General features: G+C 38.7%; 1 protein-coding gene across 3 annotated transcripts in view; it reads left to right on the top strand.

Annotated features, from left to right (window-relative positions):
• col27a1b (collagen, type XXVII, alpha 1b) overlaps positions 1 to 21,680 on the top strand; it is a 106,291-nt gene that overhangs the window by 31,228 nt on the left and 53,383 nt on the right. For all 3 annotated transcript variants that reach the window (XM_041788364.1, XM_041788362.1, XM_041788363.1), the window contains 5 exons: positions 86 to 139; positions 6,618 to 6,671; positions 6,778 to 6,831; positions 17,210 to 17,254; positions 21,281 to 21,334. In XM_041788364.1, the coding sequence (XP_041644298.1) occupies positions 86 to 139; positions 6,618 to 6,671; positions 6,778 to 6,831; positions 17,210 to 17,254; positions 21,281 to 21,334 (261 nt within the window). The remainder of the gene's footprint in view (positions 1 to 85; positions 140 to 6,617; positions 6,672 to 6,777; positions 6,832 to 17,209; positions 17,255 to 21,280; positions 21,335 to 21,680) is intronic.

Raw genomic sequence — 21,680 nt, 5'->3', positions numbered from 1 at the left:
CTACCCCCTGTCTGCTGCTGAGATGGAGGTCTGTTCAGTGACCCCAACAATTACCTTCTTTAATCATGTGTGTCTCTGTTTTCAGGGTCCTCCTGGCCCACATGGAAACCCTGGTCGCCCTGGACCTCCAGGAGCGAAGGTATGGCATCAAGGATTAACAGCTTCAAGTCAAATGCTAACTATTTGTGTCTGGGAGGGAGAAAATATTAATATGAATCACAATGTAAGGAAACATACTGGAATCTGTTAATAATATCTAGTTCTGCCTCTGCCAATAAGACAGCACTACAGTGCTCCTTCACTCCTAAATGTATTTAACCTGACACAATAAATAGACTCTTTCACATCCATCTGAGTAGCAGCCCATACTCAGTGTTTGGGAGGATTAAAAAAATCTGAGGATGATCGCACAAATGTTCTTTCTATCACATTCATCACGGGCCAATCAGAGCAATGATTTAAACTCAACAAGCAGCTGTTATCTTCGTTCACTATCAGTGGAGTCAGCTGATGATTCAACTCTTGCTGGGATCAGTCAGGAGAAGAGCACAAACATTTCATCTTGAAGATTTGCAAGTTGGATGTGACTGATGACTTACATGGAATACGGCCAACCCATCGGTTTTGCAGGGTTAAAATATATTGGCATGAATATTGAATAGATAGATAGAGCTACCCTGGATAAATGTAAATGTATTCTAATTCAGACTTAATTTGCTGTTAAATGTCATGCCAAAGGGCTGTAATAGACAAAAATTCTCATGCTAACTTTGTTTGTTGATTTTCATACCTACACACTGATCTGTTGTAAGGTCTATAAAATGGTGATTTATTAGTCTAAATCAGTTTCTTGTAGTACCGAAAATAATGTTATTCATTTATATGCAAATTTTTTTTACAGTGTTTTTACATTACACTCAAAACTCCTGAAAAGTGTGAACACAGACATATTTTGTACCAACTTAACTCTACTTTTATGTCAGCCCCCATTTATTAGTAAAATTTCAACATGAGGTTGAAGTGAGCTGTTGTTAGATCACAGCGTATTCAGGACAGTTCATAGTGAGTGAGTGGGTGGGAAAGAGGAATTTATACTGTGAAATGTCCAATTACATGTGGCATTGGTACAAAGGCAAGAACTGTCATAACTTCTACTACTGCTGCATCAGGAGGAGCAAGTCAGTGGATTTCAGGAGTGCATTTGTGAACAGTACTGGAGAATTTCTTTTAAAATAAAAGTTAACATTAATTATTTATTGAAAATAGGTGATGATGAATTAAATATTTGGCAACTTATCGATTTAGCCCTATTTCTCAACAAAAACACAGTATTGAGCTGGGTGAAATGGATTGCATCCCAAAGAGGTTCAACTGTATTTTTTGAAAACTACAGCATTCAGCTGTTTTGGGAAATAACTTTAACATCTATATATTTTGAGTCCTATTTAAAAATGTATGTGTTCAGTGGGAACTAATGGGCTCAGGGCTAAGAGCCAAAGGCAGAAAAGGGAAGTCTGAAAGTAGTGAGAAATGGGCCCACACTGTGTTTGTTTGGGTCTTTTTGTGGGATTTGTTTTGAAAAGAACTCACAGAATAACAGAAAATGCTGTCAGTGGTTTGTTTACATCAAGAACACAGCAGGATACCATGTCTAATTTTGTGTTTTGATGAACTGACAATCCCAAAAAGGGTTTTGTATTTATTTTGAATTCAATAAAGGCATAAAGACATAATCCTGCCATTATTTCAGGTAGGAAATAGTTTATAGAGTACTAAAGCTACTTTATTCTCATTAAAGGGAAATTTACTGTGCCTAAAAATGGTCACCCCCTTGGATGTTTTACTTTTTTTTATTGATTTTCATAAATCAATCATTGTCAGTAAATACTCACCCTTTTCAAGTCAGTATTTAATAGATACACCTTTGGCTGCGATCAAAGCAGTGAATCAATGTGGATAGGTCTCATCAGACCACTTGACCATGGAGTCTCCCACATGCCTTCTTGTGAGCTCTAGTCAAGATTTACTGTTTTCTTTGACAGTGGCTTTCTCGTTGCAACTCTCCCATAAATCTTTGACTGTTGAAGAATATGGGGAACAGTTGTTGTGTGCTAAGTCTCTGTATCTCAGCTGCTAATGCTTGTAACACCTTCAGAGTAGTTGTGGGAGTCTTGGTTGCCTCTCTCACTAGTCCCTTTTTTGCAGTCACCCAATTTGTGAGGACAGCCTGATCCAGGCAGATTCACACATGTGCCATATTCCTTCCATTTCTTGATGATGGCTTTGACTTAACATGAGGGGGGTGTTCAGTGCCTTAGGATTTTTTTTAATCCATCCCCTGACTTAAACATTTCAATAACCTTTTCTCTGAGTTGCTTGGAGTGTTCTTTTGTCTTTGTGGTGTAATGGTAGCCAGGAATACTGATCAACCAGTGACTGGACCTTCCAAACACAGGTGTCTTTATACTTCAATCACTTGTGGCACATTCACAGCACTCAAGTGATCCCATTTCTCTAATTGTGAGACTACTATCACCAGTTGGCTGGACCTCTGTTGAAATAGGTCAGTCAATTTAAAGGGGGTGAATATTTATCCAATCACTTACTTTACATTACAAATTTAAATTAAGTTGACATGGCTTTGTATAGACCTGTTTTTTTGTACTTTTTTTTTTTTTGGTCAAAAAGTCAAATTATATTGACCCTGGCTGATATTTAAAATCAGTCAAAGAGTCAAACATTCAAGGTGTGAATGCTTTTTTTTAATAAACACTGTATCTCTAAAGAAGGGCTGAACGACTTGGGAAAAAATCTAATTGCAATTTTTCCCCCCAACATTGTGATTTGATACGCAATTATGTCTCATGTTCCTCATTTTATGTGTTTTCTATTATACAAAAGCAAAAAAATAACTCTATATTATAACCAACACAATATCAGATTAAACAAGGGCTGACCAATTTTGAAAAAAAAGATAGAATTGTGATGATTATGACTCGTATTGCAAATTGAATATGAATTTTTGTCTTAAAGGGAATGATTTTTATGTCATCCATAAGAAGACAATACAAAAATAAAGAAAGTAGGCTTTTTTGTAGACTACTCTAAAAATATTGGCACTTGAATGATTGCATGGTATGTAATGCATAATGTCTCTGCTGCAAAAAAAAAAAATTAAACTGTTTTTTGACACAAATTTCAGGTTAAGGAAATATTGCCCCTTCTGCGATTTGAAAATTGCAGCAGGCCATATTGCGATTTAATCTAATTTTCGATTAATTGCCCAGCCCTACTCTAAAGTGGACTTGTAACTAAGGGACAATCTCTTTGGGATGCAAATAATTCCAGCCAGTCTTAAAATAATGTTAACTGAATAGAATACAGTTTGTTTCAGGGCTTTTAAAACAGTAAAATGATGAAAAATATGGATGTTGTTCTAAGGAGGTAGTACTTCATGTGGTTTTGTCTTCATCCACTGTTTGTTTGTCATTTCTCTGAGTTTGCATATCTGAGGTCAGATCCTCTTGGCATTACAGCACAACTCTTCAGCCTCTTGAAAAGCCATTTGTTTCCCCTCAGAGTAGAACAGCAGTGTTTTAGTCTTTCTGGCTCACTAATTTGCAAGTACTTGACATCAGTCTGCGTTCCAGCTGATTTGCATTGTCAACACAGAGGTTTTTAACTCCATATTATGCCAATCTGATATCATAAAGGACACTGCGTGTTAGACTCAGCTGGAATAAAACGGAAAAGTGCTCATATTTCCAGTCCATAGCTAATTCATTTGAATGCATTGAGTTTCTGCCTTTTCCACACTGACTTTAAACGTTTTAAAACATAATTGATGCCATGCTTTGGCTCGTTTTTAACCAAGGCAAAAGTCATAACACTTATGTTGTACATATGTGTTGCTGGATCCTTACCAATGCTTGCTCAGCTCAGTTTGACCCATTTGCACAAAAACCTCAAACAGCAGACAGTCTGGTCTGGCACAGTTCCTGCCTGAAGGAAAAAAAACATCATGCTGGGTGAAAACATGCTGTGTTTTAGCTGAGTTTTGTTTTGAATATGACTCTTATCTAGATGTAATGATGATTAATCATGACTAAATGCTGATCAGTCTGCCTCCTGCTGAAAGTGGCTCCCCATCAGGCCTTAGATGAAATTAATGAAACCCTGAAATATGTGTCTCATCAGTGGAAAGCACAAGTGCTTATTAGGGTCTTGAGTTTATAGAAGAAATTACTTCATTTAACCTCTTTTTGATGGAAAACTCTTCTTATGATGAAGTTGAGGTAAAAACCTTTAGAAAGTAAAAAGACACAGTGTTCATGCATGTTTTTTGCTCTTGGCTGGAGTTGAACTCTTGGCTCTGTGAAGAAATCTGTCTGCAGAAAATTCCCACAAAGACTTTTCATTGCCAAATTGTTGAAAGGAACATGCAGGTTTAAATGGTCTAATATACCGTGGACAGGAACTTTTAAAATAAAACCTTGTGCTTTGAATAGGTGCACTGTGGCCTTTTGTACTTGAAGATCTGGAAAGAGCGGCCCCTGTATACCATAAAAATAAACCTTTAGTACTGCAGCAAAATAGGTCACAATATGCTGAATACAGCTTTTTAGAAAGACTGATACATATACATAGAGAGAGAGTGAGATAGAAATATAGATACAAGAGATGGGTGGATGATTCAATAGATGTTCTTCTTTTCTCTAAATCAAAGCTAGAACTCGCCTTCTTTGGCTGCTGATTAATTTGGAGCCAAGGCGTGTGCAGAAGGTAGCTGTCCCTTCCACTGTCTGATAAAAAATCATATTCTCATATTCCACATACATGCAAAGCACAATCCGAAGCAAATTGCTCCTTCTTGTCAATGTTGGCTATTCCACAGCAGGCGCTATAGTCCGTCTCTGGAAGCACCACTCCACTAAGGTCACCAGTTGGTCAGAGTGTTACAGAGGTAATACGCCACAGTAGACAAAGAAAAGATCTTTTTGAAAACCGGAGAATTTTTATCACGCATCCTTTCAGGAAAACAAACTCTCTTTAAATTTTTGATCTACTCAACTATTAAATGAGTAGAGAGCCTGGAATAATATTGAAAGAACTACAAATTAACTTTAGAAAGGCATCGTTATCTGTTTACATAACATTTTTGTGCAAACTCATAGTCCTCCTGGGATCTTGACATCTCTGCTCAGGGCTGCACTTCACTGTGCATCACTCGAGAAATACAGTGGGTAAGGGCTTGGTGTTGGTCACAGCAAACTGTGGCAAGAGGATCTGGCTGCAGACCGCTATGGTGGGGCGTTCTGGAGCCAGATTGGCATACTACTGAATGACGTATATTTTCTGCTCGCTTTCAAAGGTAACTGGCTTTTTTTTTTCACAACAGCTGAATTATGAATAGAAATACAAATTTACTGAGGGATAAACTAAAATTAAACACAGGAGCACAAGTAGCACAGGAGTGATACTTGTGTTGGTTTGGAGCATACACTCATGTTCATGGACAATCTGACGGTATTGTTAATTTTTGTTGCGTTTCCTATCACCTTTCCTCTGTAAATCTGGTTGCTGTGCAGGACCATGTTTTTCAGCAGAGCTGTCCATACTGACTCTACATAAGGTCTTCTTTATTGTCAGATAACTAATTGAAACAGAACTACTTAAAAAGCTGAACATTTGGACATAAACAGTGAAGATAGTGACTAAATGTGAACACAGAAGCTGTGTTTTAGAATTTTTTTATGTGTATTTTAATTTTACAGTTTAACCCATCTCTCATCTGTTATCATTGGGTAGGTGGGACTTATGGCCTAGAACCTTTCTACCAGTCAGCGTTGGGAACTCTAAATATTCTGGCTTCACTCCCAGGCAGCTGTTAGTATGTCCATCCTATTATACATTCTATGGTCATAGCAGCTATACTCACATTTAAGACTCCACATCTTATGCCGAACTTAGAAACTTTATGGCTCTTGAAAACTTCTCAAAAATACTGAATGTAAGTTTTACAGAAAACTGACATTTAATGTCTGAAAACCACAAAAAATAGGGATGAATAAAATTTGATTTTTGCAGATATCTGACACGCTTACATGAAAGAAAAGACTTCTGAATCAGCTGTTTGTATTGATAACAGTCCAATAATTCCAATGATATCGCTCATTTTCCGTACATAAATGTTTCTCCTAATATAATTAGTACTAATGAAGAAATTATTGATTTCCAGTGCAATTGGATGTTGAATGCTGACCCAGAATGCACTGACAGGATTCCCACTGCCCGAAAAGGGAGAAGAATGTGCGCGGTCACTCCCCATCACTTGTTGCTGGCTTGGTGTAAACTGAGTCACCGGAGGGCATAAACGGACCTCACTTGAGTGTAAATACGACTGCTCAATTCACCAATAAGAAGGATGAACTCACTTCTCTGATGGCGTAAATGCTAACAGCAAACTCCTCTGCGCCTTGTGAAGTGGAATGCTTTGGCAGTGCAGCAAATATTCAGTGAACGTTAGTGCAGACGAAGATATACTGTATCTGTTGCCCACTGGGAAAAAAAGTGTGTCAAAGTATGAAAAAATAAACCCTCTCCGTTTTATCCTCCAGGGACAAAAAGGAGATCATGGACTGTCCCCTGGTCTTGCTTCCAAAGGACTTAAAGTATGTATATAGTCATTTTTCATTTACAAATGCACTCCATCAATTGCAGACACAGTGGAGCAAATTATGCCAGCTTATAACACGTGACCTAATTTGTCTATTTCAGGGAGAGCCTGGTGTATTAGGCCCACCTGGACTGCCTGGCCAAGCTGGACGAAAGGTAGAAAATCTGATTTACTCTTGCACACATAAGCTGTAATTCTTGTTTTTTTTTGTTTGTTTGTTCAAATCTATGAGGAAGTAAATGATATCCTTCAAATACCTTTGGCTGTGTCCCACATGTATAAAAGTTAATACTGTGTTCATATGTATTGGCTCCTTTTTCCTCTCAAAGGGTTTTAGACATAAATCAAACATGAATGAGATTGTGAATGAGTATTATGTGTACCATGAATGCTAAATCAAACGTACACACTCAACCCCTTGGCCTGCTCTTCACTGCCTTTGGAAAAATCTGTGATATAGCAGCGTTCAGAAGCTCTAGCCAAACATGGATGTTTTAGCTCTTGTTTGGAAAGCAGCCCCACATAATGCAGGCATCAGGGAGCACACCTGTGTGCTGGCTCCCCTGTGGGTTGAAATTGTAAAGGTTTGAGTATCTCAGCTGTTATATCATCTGCATCACAGGCCTTGGAAGTGATGAAGAGAGCCGAGGTGAGCTGAAGTTTATCGAAACTTTATGTTTCTTCAAATGCATGTTATGTCATGGAGTCTCAGGAGAACAATTCCTGTAAAAAGTAGGACAAGTTCTGAGTGTTTCAGCTCTGTGATCTGGTCCTGCTTTGTTTGTCTGCATTATTTGACTTCTTAACATGCCGCTGAGCCGGGTTATTCTGACAGAGAGTGATGGTAAGCAGTGTGTTTTTCCATGGCCTTGTGCATTTTATCCTTGGCCTTTTCCCAAAGCCTGTTATCCCCCTCACAGTAATTACACATCTCAAGTGGGCCAGAGCTGACTGGATTTCCTTCTATGCAGAGTGAGCAAATTACATAGTACTCTGTAACCCACTTTGTTTTTCCACATTGTTTGTTTGAAGACAATGTTTTTGCATTGCTTCTTTTTTACATATCTTTTTGTTTCACTAAGTCTGCAACCTATGGCAACTTTTAATCCATATTTATCTTCACAGTTCAGCTTTATGAAGCCTTATACCTGCTTTCATTAAAGAACAAACCTGCAGTACTCTTCATATGCTAATGAGAACAAATACAATAAACATAATAGAAATGGCAGTGCAGTTTTCTTCCTCTCAATTCTTATTAATAATCCTACACTGTGGCACTCAGCTCCAGGCCATTAACTCCTGTTGATGCAAGAAAATATTAAAACAGTGCAGATTCTTTTTATATTCTAATTTTAAAGGGTCAGAAATTTCTTGAAACGGAGAGCTATTACTTTTCAGAAAACAGGAGAAAGTAGTTCACTTGTTAGGAACTGATCTTGGCTGTTGATTGATGCAAATGTGATGCTTTGGTGATTATTTACAGATGCAGGATGTTGGTCAGATTGACTCAAGATGAACTTAAGTTCCCACATTAATCAGCAGAAATAAAGACCAGACAATTTGAACATATGGCTTATCTTGCAGTCTGATACCTGCTGAATGACTGGCATGATATTTCAGTGTTCTGTTTAACTGTTTACTGCAAACTAACAACACACTGAAAGGTCTGTACTTTTGTTCCTCTCTATCAATAGTGAGATCACAATTAATAAGCATGATTACACATTGACTTGAAAAATTCTGCATCAGTGCATGAATTTCAGCAGATTAAATGAATTTGTCTTAATGTCTTTAGGCCCAGCTGCAAGCATGAAACTAATTCTGCAATTTATTTTGCACTGTTCCAGGAAGGAATCCTCAAAACCATATGACTGGGGTCATACTAATTTTTTTTTGTTGAGCAGTGGCTGCCTTCTGTGAATTTCTACTAGTGCAGATTAGAAATACTAAAAAGTGGGGGTTTCTTGGTTTTCTTTTTACCTGCAGGGTAAATAAGCTTATTACAAAAAGAGGAATTTTTTGTTTGGTAAATAATTCTTTGTTGTAACAATGCTTCTTGTCAATAAATCGAATTTAATTGGAAAGTCTATTTCACTTTTAAATGCTGCCACATTTTTAAGGAACATGCCTTTGTGGGATGAGCAGCAGAGCTGAGTATGTGGGTTGTTCCCATGAAAATTTTGCCAAATATTCTCTGCCAATGCCAAGCAGCTTATTTTGCTGTTGCTATTGACTCTTGTTTTAAGCTTCTGGTACCCCCCATGTGCTGAAATCAGATACCTAATTGGCAGCTGTTATATTCAGTGATGATTCCAGATTCTCCGTACGGCAGTTGAATTCTAAAGTCAAAGTGTGGAGAAGCAGTGTGATGGTGTCCTTGAAAGAACAAGGCTTGTTTTCATTGGAGGCTATCTTAATGCAGAGAGACATTGAGATCTCCACAGTGAGAGGGGATGTGGCTGTTGCTGTAACAATGGGACTGAACTTTTAACATTGCCCCCTCACACCAGAGTTTATCAGAGACTACCGCCAGAATTTGGAACTGGAGAAGATTGAATGGCCTGCCAGCAGTCCTCACCTCAACCCCACTAAACACTTGTGGGATCACTTTGGGTGTGCTGTTCCTACCAGAGTGACCAGCACAACCAAACTGGATGAATTAGGATAAATGTTTGAAGAATGGGATGCCATCCCACATCAGTGTGTGACCAGGCTGGTGACGATGATGAGGAGGTGTCAGGCTGTTGTGGTTGTGTATCATTCTTAACACGCTACTGAGGCACTGAAAAACATGAGCCAATGCCAGAATAGTTCTTGGCATTGGCAAAGAAGATTTGGCAAATTTTTCATGGGTGTAACCATATACTCAGCTCTGCCGCTCATCCCACAAATGCTTGTTCCTTACAAATGTGGCAGCATTTAAAAGGGAAATAAACAGCTTCCCAGTGGTGTAAGATTTATTGCCTAGAAGCAGTGTTACGTTTTGCACTAAGTTTACTTGTAAAAAGTATTTCTTCAGTGTTGGTTTTCATTATAAAACAACAGTAGGGCTGACCACACACTACAGGATTTTAAGCCTGATTTGAGGCCAAATTTGCCTCTCCTAATGATCCTGGGGGCGTATCCTGAATGGAGGCTCGTGGCAAACAATTATTTGTCTGAATAATCTTCAAGTGTGTGGTGCCAACAGGATTATTTTACTACTCCACAGCGCGTCATAGCCTCCCAGACCTAGAATCGTTAATATCAAGCATGTTTGATATTGTATGATAGATTGTAATACATACAACAACCAATGAGAGTGAGAAGACTGCACACAAACATAAACACAACTGTACATTCATTTTAGTCAGGATTTCATCATGATTCTTTCCCTTGTTTTATGATTTATGCTGCATCTGTAACACATACCAGGGCAGCCTATGTTGGACAGACAGCAAGCTGAAGGTATCAATAAGCATGTATGTTTATTATTCTTCTGATGTCATGTGATTACGTGAGGTCGCAGGTGTGTGGTCTGAGTGGACTCACAGTCTAGTTGAGTCATGTAGTGTGTGCGCTCAGAGGATTATAAGATGAAAAATTGTCTGAAATTGTCCTCATGTCAGTGAGGACCACTTCCATGTTTTAAAAATCATTAAAGATTTGAAAATCATCTAGTGTGTGGTCAGCCTAAGGATAATGTTACTGATTTTGCCCATAAATCATCACCCTTTTCTAATCTTTTTTACTTTGCTACTTAGGCTTATTGAATATTTTGTCAGATTAAATCAGAGGAGCAATAATTTTTTATTCCAAACATGGCCAGTGGCCGGTAGAAATGCTGTATTCTTCTCACTTTGTTTGGAGAGAGGAGAAAATTGTGGGCTAGTATCATGCAGCAATAACTGATTCCAAAGAACAACCCGGCCATGTTTGCTTCTAGTTACCGCCTGACTCTGGAGAGGGCGATAATGTGCAGTAGATTTTCATTCCAAAACTTTTACAAGTCGGTATTTCCCCAGATTTAACTTGTTAGATGGAGAGAGTGTGCAGAAACAGCACAAAGAAACACAAATGTATAAAATTCAAACATCAGTTTTTCAAGTAGGAGGACCCAGCTTTCTTACAGACTGGCAGCGATTCCAAACAACCTAAATTAGATTTAAATTTATTCATGCTAATGTGATTTAACTGCAGTTTTTAAGTGTCTTGTTGTTGGTAAAATGAGAAAAAGAGAATGACGGGAAATCACTGCTGAGTTACCTGACACCTTCTGTGTTTTTGGAAACATCTGTGTAGATAAAAAAAAGCCATTAAAGCTTGTGGAAAAAATCCTCTTCTTCTTAATAATAATCTCCAGTTTACCATCACACTGCTCTGTTTGTGGTCCTTTGACAATTTACCACACTGATTCACTGTCACAGTTTAATTCTGACAAAGTAAAGCTGAGTTTTGAATAAACAGATATAAAAGTACTGCCATGACTGTGAAAATCCTCTGCCAGGAACTTTCACTCTCGCTCTTGGACAAACACACACTCCTGTCCACATTTGGGACGCAATAGCATGAGTGCAATAATGCATCGGCAGGAGCTCCAGCAGGCTGTTATGCAATCAGACAGTGCTGACTGTGAAAAACCATCTGGTCTGCTCAAGGTTCCCTTTTGGAGCTGGAGCCTTCTCCCCTGAATGGAGGTAGACCTTTACTCACCATGTGAGTCATGGAGCAAGGAGTCATGGGAAAAAGCTGATATTCCTTCTCGTGATTTTTAGTAATTGAAAATGTTTTTTGGGTGTGGACCGACATCCTAGCAGAGATAAAGACTGGTTGTAACAGAGCTCCTTTTTCCTTTACTAATGATTAACCCAGGTGGAATTCTGGTTCTCCTGATCAAGTCTGTGCTAACCTCAGTGACACATGCATCCTTTAAGTAACTGCTGACAGACATACAAAGTATTAAAGTGTAGTTATCCAGCAAATAACGGAAAGCCAATCAGCTTGGCTATGCAGAAAAACCACCAGACACCTCATTCCATGCAGTTGTTCCTACCTCATTTTCTATACATGACTAAAACTCAAACCCCTTAAAGGGTGCTTTTGGATTCAAATTAGGCTGAAATTCCATCATCTGCCACAGACCAAGCCTGACATTTGTTCTCTTGTCTGCTCTCGTCCTGCCTGATGGTAAAACTATGACCTGCTGCTGCTTTATGGACCATTAGAGCAGAGTTTTGAGCTCATTTTCTTGGCCCTCTTCCAGAGAAAGCCTTCTTCACTGTGGGAAATATGTAAAGTTGTAATGGGGAGGTTACATGGGAGTCGGGCAGCAGTCTGTACCGTTAAGTAAGAAGAGACTCATGTATGTGTGAGTGTGTCAAACTGAAACACATTGGAGAGTGTTGCAGACCTGAAGCAGCGTGGCCTTTACATGTCAGCTCTGATCAGAGCACGCTGGAATAGCACTCAACTTTTTATTTGCTGTGCAGCCATCAAGTTTTCCTTCCTGCCTCTCAGCCTTGTGTAATCACATTCTCTACCTTTATTTTCTCATTTGTGCAAGACAAGAACAAGAGGCTTGCCAAGAAGTGTTGCACGACACACTGAAAGTCCTGTACCCTTCAGCACTTGCTATTTAAATCAGTTTGGTACCAAAATCAAAACCCCTCTGTTTCAGTCCTTCCTAAAACGAGAAGGGCTTTAATGTTAGTGGCTTTAAGTGATAATTAGCTGTCTGACTCCGCCCTTGACCACACCCTTCTCAGGAAATGGTTGCAACACTTGTGACATTACAAACACTTTTTTCAAAAGTTTAGACTGGGATTCAAACCATCAAGCTCCCAGACCATCCTCCAAGGTAGGGAGGGCCAACCAAACCTGGGGGCGGGTGCTTAGGCCCCTGGTGAGGTCACTAGATGTAAAATCTGAGAACAGCTTGTTTCAGCACACATTTTCTGAAAGGTGGTGGTGGGGGGGTTTCTGGTACTTGAGGGGATTGTGGACAGGCCAGGGACACATATTTGTGTTAGAAAAGCCTGAAAAAGTGATTTTCCCATATGTCCCCTTGAAGTTATGTTCCCCTGGGACCCCCACCCTCTGGAACTCTCCTTGCTACATCCTCAGACCTGTCCAAAAACCTCTGAAAAACCCGTGTTCTCAACTCAGCTTATTGGCTTGGTTAAAATTTTATCCCAGTCTCTCCAGGTATTTTGTGTAATCAAACTAAAAGTCATTTTAAAACACAGTTTATCATCAGCAAAAGACAGTCTTAGTCTGTAAGCAGTGGAGAGGCTGCTGCTTCTGATAAACTTTGCCCTCTGGCTGCACGCTTGATTCAGTGCCTGTTATACAAATTAAATGTTTTTGCTCCTCAGAGTGGGGACTTATGGAGAATATGGTCCTTTGCCATCTTTGTATCAAACAAAAGATGAAGAGAACTGTGAAAGCTGTCCACTTTTGTTAAGTTTCTTTTTCAGTGCACATGAACACACCTACACAGTCTAAAGACAGACTTCCTTTCTCCACTTTTACTGTACTCAGCTGTATTGGCCTCGCTGGAAGGGCCAGACACATTCTTTTGTCCTTTCGTGGCTGCAGTTCTTTGGCCTCAGCAGGAAACTAATCTACTCCAAAAATCCTGTCAGAGTTTTCCAATTCAGAGCACATTGAGTCAGGAGAAGAACAGACAATGATCATCAATAAGGAAGTTTTTCAAGGCTGCAGTGTAACAGCGTCTGATTGAATTACTGCGGACAATGGATCGGCATCTGGCTTCATTTGTCAAAGAAAGACTGCAGGGGATATTACACAGAATAACCCATAAAGATGTTTTTCTTTCTTTATGAGGACTCAAGGACAACATGTTACCATTGGTAACGACTGTTGCATCCCTCTGCAATACACAACTTCAGCTATCTATAAAGGTCTGAGCAAGTATGAGTTATTTCATTACGATGACATCAGAGGTCCAAGTCACAGCTGATTTATTTGAAACAGGGAATTAGTTGTGGAATATTCCCTGAAATGTTCCAATACCATTAGTATTACTTAACTCTTCTTAGTCGTGATGACAAACTGGACCAGTGTCAGCATTTTAATCAGCATGGACTGCCAATAGCCAGTCTGATTATTCCAAAGAGCAATCTGCCTCAGCCTATTAACCTGCTTTACCAACAGATGGGTGCGTTGCTGGATATTCCTAAGGTCAAAAAGTTTTGACTGTAGTTCATGAAGTGTTAGATACTTAATTAACTTTTGTGAGATTATTTTTGGGGCTTTTTCTCTTTGTCAAGGCTTTGTCTGCACTGAGTTTTTTGTGTATTAAATGAAATCATAATAAAAAACCTAACTCACAGGCGTGACACTCAAGGCCCAGGGGCCAAATGCGGCCCACAGTGCAGTTTTACCTGGCCCACAAGATCATATCATATCTAAATTAGAACTGGCTCACCTGTATGAGGTCTGCTGATTTCCTCAAGTATAAAATGTAAATTTAACCTTGAAGATTAAAAAAAAAATGTTATAAAAATCGGAAAAAATAGAGAGTAGAAATAACAAGATTTAAAAAATCAGCAATGAGGGAAAGAAATTAATTTGTGACCAAAGCTGGTAAAAACTCCTGCAAGTCGTCAGTGTGAAAGTGTAGATTCCAAGCTTTCAAATGGTCATCATATACCTTAATCTGAGCAGATTTTACAAAGATATGCTCATTTGAATGTTAACTTCTAGTTTCTGTTTGTTCTGAGTCAAAGTTTCAGGACTTTTCATACCTTCAGGCAGGCCAGGTAGTGGGCGTGAACAATAGGGCCAGATTTATATAAAGTCCACCCAAACCAAGCTTCTGAATCGGACTGGTGACGCTCATCAAAATATTCCCATAGGAAATCCGCCTTCATCTAACTTTCACTGTCAAGTGATCATGAAGTCGCCCCAAGTCTGTTGATAATTCTTGCCACTTCTTCATTGTCTCTTCTACTTTTCTTCACTGTAGGGTGCATCTTGCGGCCTTTTGATAAAGGTGATAACTAGAAACAGCTGTATTTATGTGCTGGGGGAGGGGTGGCGCTTGAGCCATGCGGAGTTTGTTATTGTCCATTTCCATGGACGAAACTGGGAATAATGGCAGGCTGAGTGGCCAATTATCACCCAGCAGTTTCACTTTCCCCTCCCCTCAATCTCCCCGCAGAAACTCAGAAAACAGGGCATTTTAAAACACAAAATTAACGCTTTTAAATGTCACATTTGTGTTACTTTTTTCATCGAGTGAGTAGTTTAAATGTCAGACTTGCATAAAATGAGAAAAAACAAAAAATGATGATTTTTAAAGAAAACAACTTTGTATCCATTTTTCTCAACCACCGGAATGTCAACTTGCAGGAACTTTATCTGGCTTTGGTCACATTTGTGTTGTCATTTCATGTATTATTATTTTGCACCTCAAGATTATAACTTAAACTTAGGATTTTGACTTCTTCATATTTTGACCTTTTGAATTCATAATTTTGACCTTTTCTCTCATATTGTGACCTTTTAGAGTCACAATTTTTCATTTTAAATCGTATCTTGACCTTTTTAACTCCTAACTTTGACTTTTAATCCCATATTTTCACTTTTTGAACTCCTGATCGAGAATTTTATCTCATATTTTGATCTTTGAGAGTCACAGTTTTGAATTTTATCTTCTATTTTGACCTTTAAACTCATGATTTTAACCCTCTATCTCATATATTTGCCCTTTAAAAACCTTATTTTGACTTTTAATTTTGAATTTTGACTTTAAGGACTTAAAATGTTGACTTTTTATCCCAGATTTTAAGCCTTTAAACTAATTTATTTATTTAGCATTTATTTGACCTGGACACACAGTAACATTGATGCTGGGATATTTAATCATTTTGATGTTTTTTTTTTTTTTTTTGTTTTTGTTTTTTGTTTTGTTTTTTTAAGAAATCTTAAAATCATTTATCATCACTGTTTTATTTCCCCCTATAATTCATTCAAATCTTGACCTTCTTAGGCCCTCAGGTTAGACCTAAACTCAGATTTAGGTCCCTGCTGTGACTGAGTTTGACACCCCTTACCTAACTGGATAGTTTACAAGCATGTAGGCATAAGTAGGGGTGGGGACTTCACTGAATAAACGTTGGGAGCCACTGGTTTTGTTGAATCCTTAAAATTTTGAATGGAGCTAGAATTGTTGTCCAGACAGTTTCAAGGACAAGTGCTAAGCTTAAAGCCTTCTTGTTGTAAAGTCAGCTTTAATGAATGGACAACTGCTATCAATTTAATCAATTAACTTTAAGCAGGAAAGCCAATAACCCTCTTTAACAAGCAATTTAAGGGGAGTTAGAAATGGAAGATCTGTTTTAATGAGGCTGTGTTCCATATGTAAAGGTTTATTAGAATGTAATTGAATCACTTTGTCCTTTAAAGATGTTTCAGTGATTTTATCCCTCAGGAAGTTTACTGTTGTTATTTTTTACTCCATGAGAATTGTTGCATCCTTACAGCATCAGTCCAAAGAAGGGCAAATGCTACTCTAAGCATTTTTATTTCTTCAGTTTCCAGGCCTGTGTTATCTCAGTTCAATAACCCTAGAATAATTATCTGCTTTATGTTGTGAAATGTCACAGAACATGTGCAGAGGGAGGTTAAATCCTCATGTATACACTCCTGCTGTTGGTGTGTTAGTGCTTCGTATAGCGCTCTTAATGGTGGCATGTTTGTTTACTGCTCAGAAGTTTTGCACATCGGCCTCTGAGTGCTTGTGGTTTACTTGCTCTGCTGCAGACAGGACAGGGCAGCTGGTGGCTAATGACTTCACACTTTAGGGGTTAGACATGCTCTTCCCTCAGAAATGACTTCAAGTGACTCTATCTTCTCTGTAGGCCTTGATTGTAAAAGATTAATATGTTTTTTGTAAGCAGCTGGCATGCTCGTTTGAGACCACGGGGCATGAAGGTGACCATTAATTACTCTTTTGGGTTCATTTGTTCTTGTCTAATTGGCTTAGAGTTTAATTAATGCAAGATTGCTGTGTATTGTTTTGTCATAGTGCATTCATTGCAACGATTAGACAAATTCACGGCCAAGCAGCTGTGCTGCAACAATAAATAAAAATGCCATTGTTCTTGTGTAGGATCGTAAATTGTTTTATTCAGGGTTAACCAGCCATTGCTGCTGATAAGTGGTCTATTTGTTTCACAGCTATTTCATTTGTCCTTGCTGTGTACCATTTAACGAAAACCTTCCAGGTCTTTATTAAGTTATTTTATTGCATAATTGATAAGAAAACAAAGTCATGTCCCTCTTAGGTAGGAGGAGGACTATGTAATGGAAGTTCAGCTTCTGCAGTCAGACTGAAATAAACTTGGAGACAGTATAATAAACTATAAAAAAGTTTGGAATTTTGACTAGAGACTTGATATTTTATATTTTATCCTAAAAGTGTGTTGCTTAGCATGTAGCCTTTGTTTTTATCCTAATTTAACCAAATTGGTGATGTTATCTTACCATCATTGTCAAATGCTGAGAACTCTGTTTTTGTATCTACAGGGACGAAAAGGTCATCCTGGTCCTTGGGGTCTCCCTGGCGACCCTGTAAGTATATGGTTTTGTCTTAATTATTACCTGTACTGTATGCCACATTTTCTCTCATTTATAACATATAGCATATAAATTTCACAAATTCTTCCACTAAATTGTAATACTTTTTTTTTTTGGGCTGCTCAATAACAAATGCATATTAACTTGTGTAGCTAAAGGACCCTCTTTAGCTAAGTAAATATTCTCAGAAAAGGTTTGATTGATAAACCGCTGCATGCTGTTTGTCCATGGTTGCACTGCATATTAGCTGTTTGCCAGTGTTTGTTTAGTCATAGAAAGAGTCAAGCAAAGTTCCCACCAGAGTCCAGCATGTGTTCCAGCGTCAAGTAAGAAATATGTGAGAGAAAAAGAGAGATTTCTACAGACACACCAGGATGATAAAAAGAGGTGTGTGAAATGAGAGTTATAAAACAGAATTCACATTAGACCTCAGTTGTGCTGGAATCTTGGAAAAGAGCAGAAGAGTTTTTTTGGCAGAGGAACAAGTGGGCTAAATAGTTTGGACACCCCTAGGTCATTCTTCCTCCTCCTTCTACTCCTCCTCATTTTCTCCCTCCTTCCTGAGCCCAAATCCGGAGTACTATCTTTGAGAAAAATGTGCTGTGTCACAACAATATAAAAAGGCCTCTTTAGAGATCAGGCTGCCTTTTCTGTGGAAAAATGACTCAAGCAGAATATGGCTTAATATCCAGAGGAGTCCGTTAGTGTTGGAGAGCATTCTGCAGCTGTTTTTGATTAATGGACGTGATTTGATTGTTTTTCATTTAATGGTGATAGTTGGTGACTTCTTTTCCCAGAAGGGCATTACTTCTTGTAACTGAAGACTGTGAACTCTCAGTCTTTGGAGGGAATTTTTTTGGGTAATTATTTTCCTATTACATTTTCTTCCTCCCTGTTCATGTCAGGACTAAACGAGTATTCCTAGTACAGTGCCTATAAAAAGTATTCAACCCCTTGGATAATTTACACTTTCATTGATTTTATAACTCAATCATGGTTAATATAAGTAGGCTTTTTGGACAGGAAAAAATACAAAAATGTCTTTATTTCTACCAATGAATATCAATTAAACAAAAATATGGAGTGTAAAATAAGTGGTTGCTTAAATGTTTACCTCCTTTAAAGTGACTGACCTAATTCAACAGAGGTACAGCCAGCTGGTGTTAGTAGTCTCAACATTAGTGAAATGGGGATCACCTGGGTGCAGTGATTGTAGTATAAAGATACCTGTGTTTGGAAGGTCCAATCATTGGTTAATCGGTATTCCTGGCTACCATTACACCATGAAGACAAAAGAAAACTCCAAGCAACTCAGAGAAAAAGGTTATTGAAAAGTATAAGTCAGGGGATAGGTACAAACATTTTTACAAGGCACTGAACATCCCCATGAGCAAGGTTAAATCCATCATCAAGAAATGGATTATGGCACATGTGTAATTCTGCCTGGATCAGGCCATCCTCACAAACTGAGTGACCATGTGAGATGGAGACTAGTGAGAGTGGCCACCAAGAAACCTATGACTAATCTGAAGGTGTTACAAGCTTCAGCAGGAGAGACTCTGCATACAACTATTCCCTGGGTTTTTCACCAGTCAAAGGCTTGTAGGAGAGTGGCAAAGAGAAAGCCACTGTTGAAGAAAACTCATATTAAATCTCGCCTGGAATTCACAAAAAGGCACGTGGGAGATCCCACGCTACTTTTTGGCCATCAGGCAAGCACAAACACGGCGCATCACCACAAACACACCATCCCCACTGTGAAGCACCATGGTGGCAGCATCACGCTGTGGGGATGCTTCTTGGCTACACAGAAATGGTGAAAAGGCAACAAGGTGAATGTTCTGGAGTGGCCAAGTCAAAGCCCAGATCACGATCCTGTAGAGAAATTGTGGCTGGACTCGACAAGAACTGTTTAAGCCCAGAACTGCAGGATCCAGATGTGCAAGCCTAGCTGAGACCTATCCACTCAGTGCTATGATTGATGCCAAAGGTGCATCCACTAAGTCCTGACTTGAAGGGGGTGAATATTAATGCAGTCACTTATTCTACCTTACATATTTCATTTCAGTGACATTAATTTGTAGAAGTCTGTTTTCACTGTGACATTAAAGGTTTTTTTTTGTCATTTTTTGTTGTCAAAGAAGCCAAATTGAAAGTAAAAACATTCTTCTATCGCGATACATTAACCTTCTGTCAGTTTGACTGAATTTCTATAACAGCTTTAAAAGAAATGCTGGCATGGCCTGTAAGAGTCTACTACTGCTAACAATCTTAAAATGCATTGATTTTCACTTTGTTTAATTAGAGTTAACAATACAGTAATTTTTAAACATCCTCCATGTTTACGCTATCTGTCTTCTTCCTTGATTTAAACTGCTTAGTCGTGTATTTTCTTGGTATTCCACTGCCGCTCTGGAAAAGTGAGGTTAGCATGCACAAAACACAAGTCTAATCAACCCCAGTGGTTAGCAGGAAAACCTATAGCATTACCTGTATGCTGCTAGCATATGCTTTTGTACCTTTAAAACAGTACAAACAAAAGAATATTTTTTCAAGTATTGGCAGAATGGCCTGAATAACCTTCCTGCTGTGTCTGATTTCAACAACTTTCCTATGAGTATTATTTTAAAGTGGGGGTATTATGCCTTTTTTCAAAGCTTTACACCATCTCTCTGATACCCATGTAGTAGCTTCACATGGTTTACAGCTCAAAAAACTCCTATGTTTCTTACACTGGCGTCCTGAAAAACCCTTATTTTAACCTCCGTCTGAAACGCTTGAGTAAATGCTAAGCTAGTACTTGTACACTTTGAATGAACCGGTCAGACTGAGTAAAATATGGCGAATTTTGATATACGTCTGTACGTGTTAGACCCGGAGTCTGATCCTGATAGTTTGGAGAGAGATGGGGAAGAAAACCAGCAGCAGCGAAGGATAGAGCAGGATGTATCTGTTTGGTAAGTGTTTAATTAGTGTGTTACTAAATGGCTAAATGGCTAAGAGGCCTTGTGGGGGTGGTCTGTTCCGCTTTGCCAGCAGCATGGATGAACCAGTCAGGAGATCCTATTGCGATGACCTCATCAGTTCGCTCCATCAAAATCTCATCTCGGGAGGATCTCGGAGAGATTCCCAAGAAACCGTTTTCATCAATTTACACTCTAATTCCAAGATTACTGCCACATATGTTTATCTTGTGGTTTAAAAATTTGCAGACGTGGAGTATGGACACCCAACATTGTGCTTTATATTTATGTTTTAAAAATCGGAAAAGTACAATACCCCTCTTTAAGAACTACTTCCATGACTACTATTTTCCTGTGGAATCAAGAGTCCTAATATGATTTTAATGTGTTTTTAACATTTTGATGTCTCATTAAACATCTCATTAGCTGTTTTTTTAAGTAAACAGAAAGTACTGATACATAACCCTTCCAGTAGTGTGTTATAAATGGGGTTTTTGTATTTACCATTAATATACAAAACAAACAGCCTGTAATTTCTTGCATGCCCTGACTAACTAATCCTGTTTTTCTCTTCCAACACATGCAGAGTTAATCATTCTTGTCATAGAGATGTATTTGGTTTGGTTTCACCTCAAGGAAGGAGTGACTCATGTGTGTTGATGAGGGTAAACATATAATGGCAAAACTGTGCTCAGAGTAGTCTTACTAGCACGTGGGCCAACCGCATTATAACAGCACTAACTGTTGGATTAATTGAATGGTTGGAGGGCCGGCGTCTGCAGTTCCTTAAGCAACAAGGACGAGACGAAACAAAAGGTCTTTATTAAATGCTGAGAGATTTAAATTTCTCCATAGGAGCAATTGACTGTTGCCTGTGACTTCTAAATAGAGTGATTTTAGTTTTCTTTCATTCTTACAATCACTGAGACAGCAACAGAAACCATATGTACACAGAGGGAGAATATTCCTTTTCTTCCTCCATCCTTCAGCCTCCCTACTCTTTCCTTTGAATCTCTTGTCCTCCTTCAGTACTGATTTCTCCTCTCTCTCTCCGCAGGGTGAACGGGGAGATGATGGAAGCACTGGGGCCAAAGGCTATCCTGGCAGGCAGGTGCAGTAAATCTAGTGTAGCGGTGCTAGTTGAGCAGGGCCACACACAAACAAACACCGACATGGAGACGCACACTAACATATAAAGAAAGATAGAGCCATAAATTGGAGTAAAGATATCAAACTGCTCTGGTTCTGGCCTTTAAATAAATCAAATTTTACACTAGTTTTTACTTACAATCAGAGGGATGAATCAGACAGCAAGACGACAAAATGTTGACAAGCTGAATTTTTTTTGAGGTGGAAAATAATTCTTTTAAGGGTATTCGGTGTATGGGAAGAATCTCAGCCATTGGCAGCTTTTAACTTAATTTGGCTAATCCAAATAAAATGCTGTCTCAAAGAGG

This window comes from Cheilinus undulatus, linkage group 5 (assembly GCF_018320785.1).
Source record: "Cheilinus undulatus linkage group 5, ASM1832078v1, whole genome shotgun sequence".
In the NCBI taxonomy this organism is placed as follows: Eukaryota; Metazoa; Chordata; class Actinopteri; order Labriformes; family Labridae; genus Cheilinus; species Cheilinus undulatus.
The sequence above is the reverse complement of the archived record's forward strand: the minus strand, read 5'-3'. Positions and strand labels throughout refer to the sequence as shown.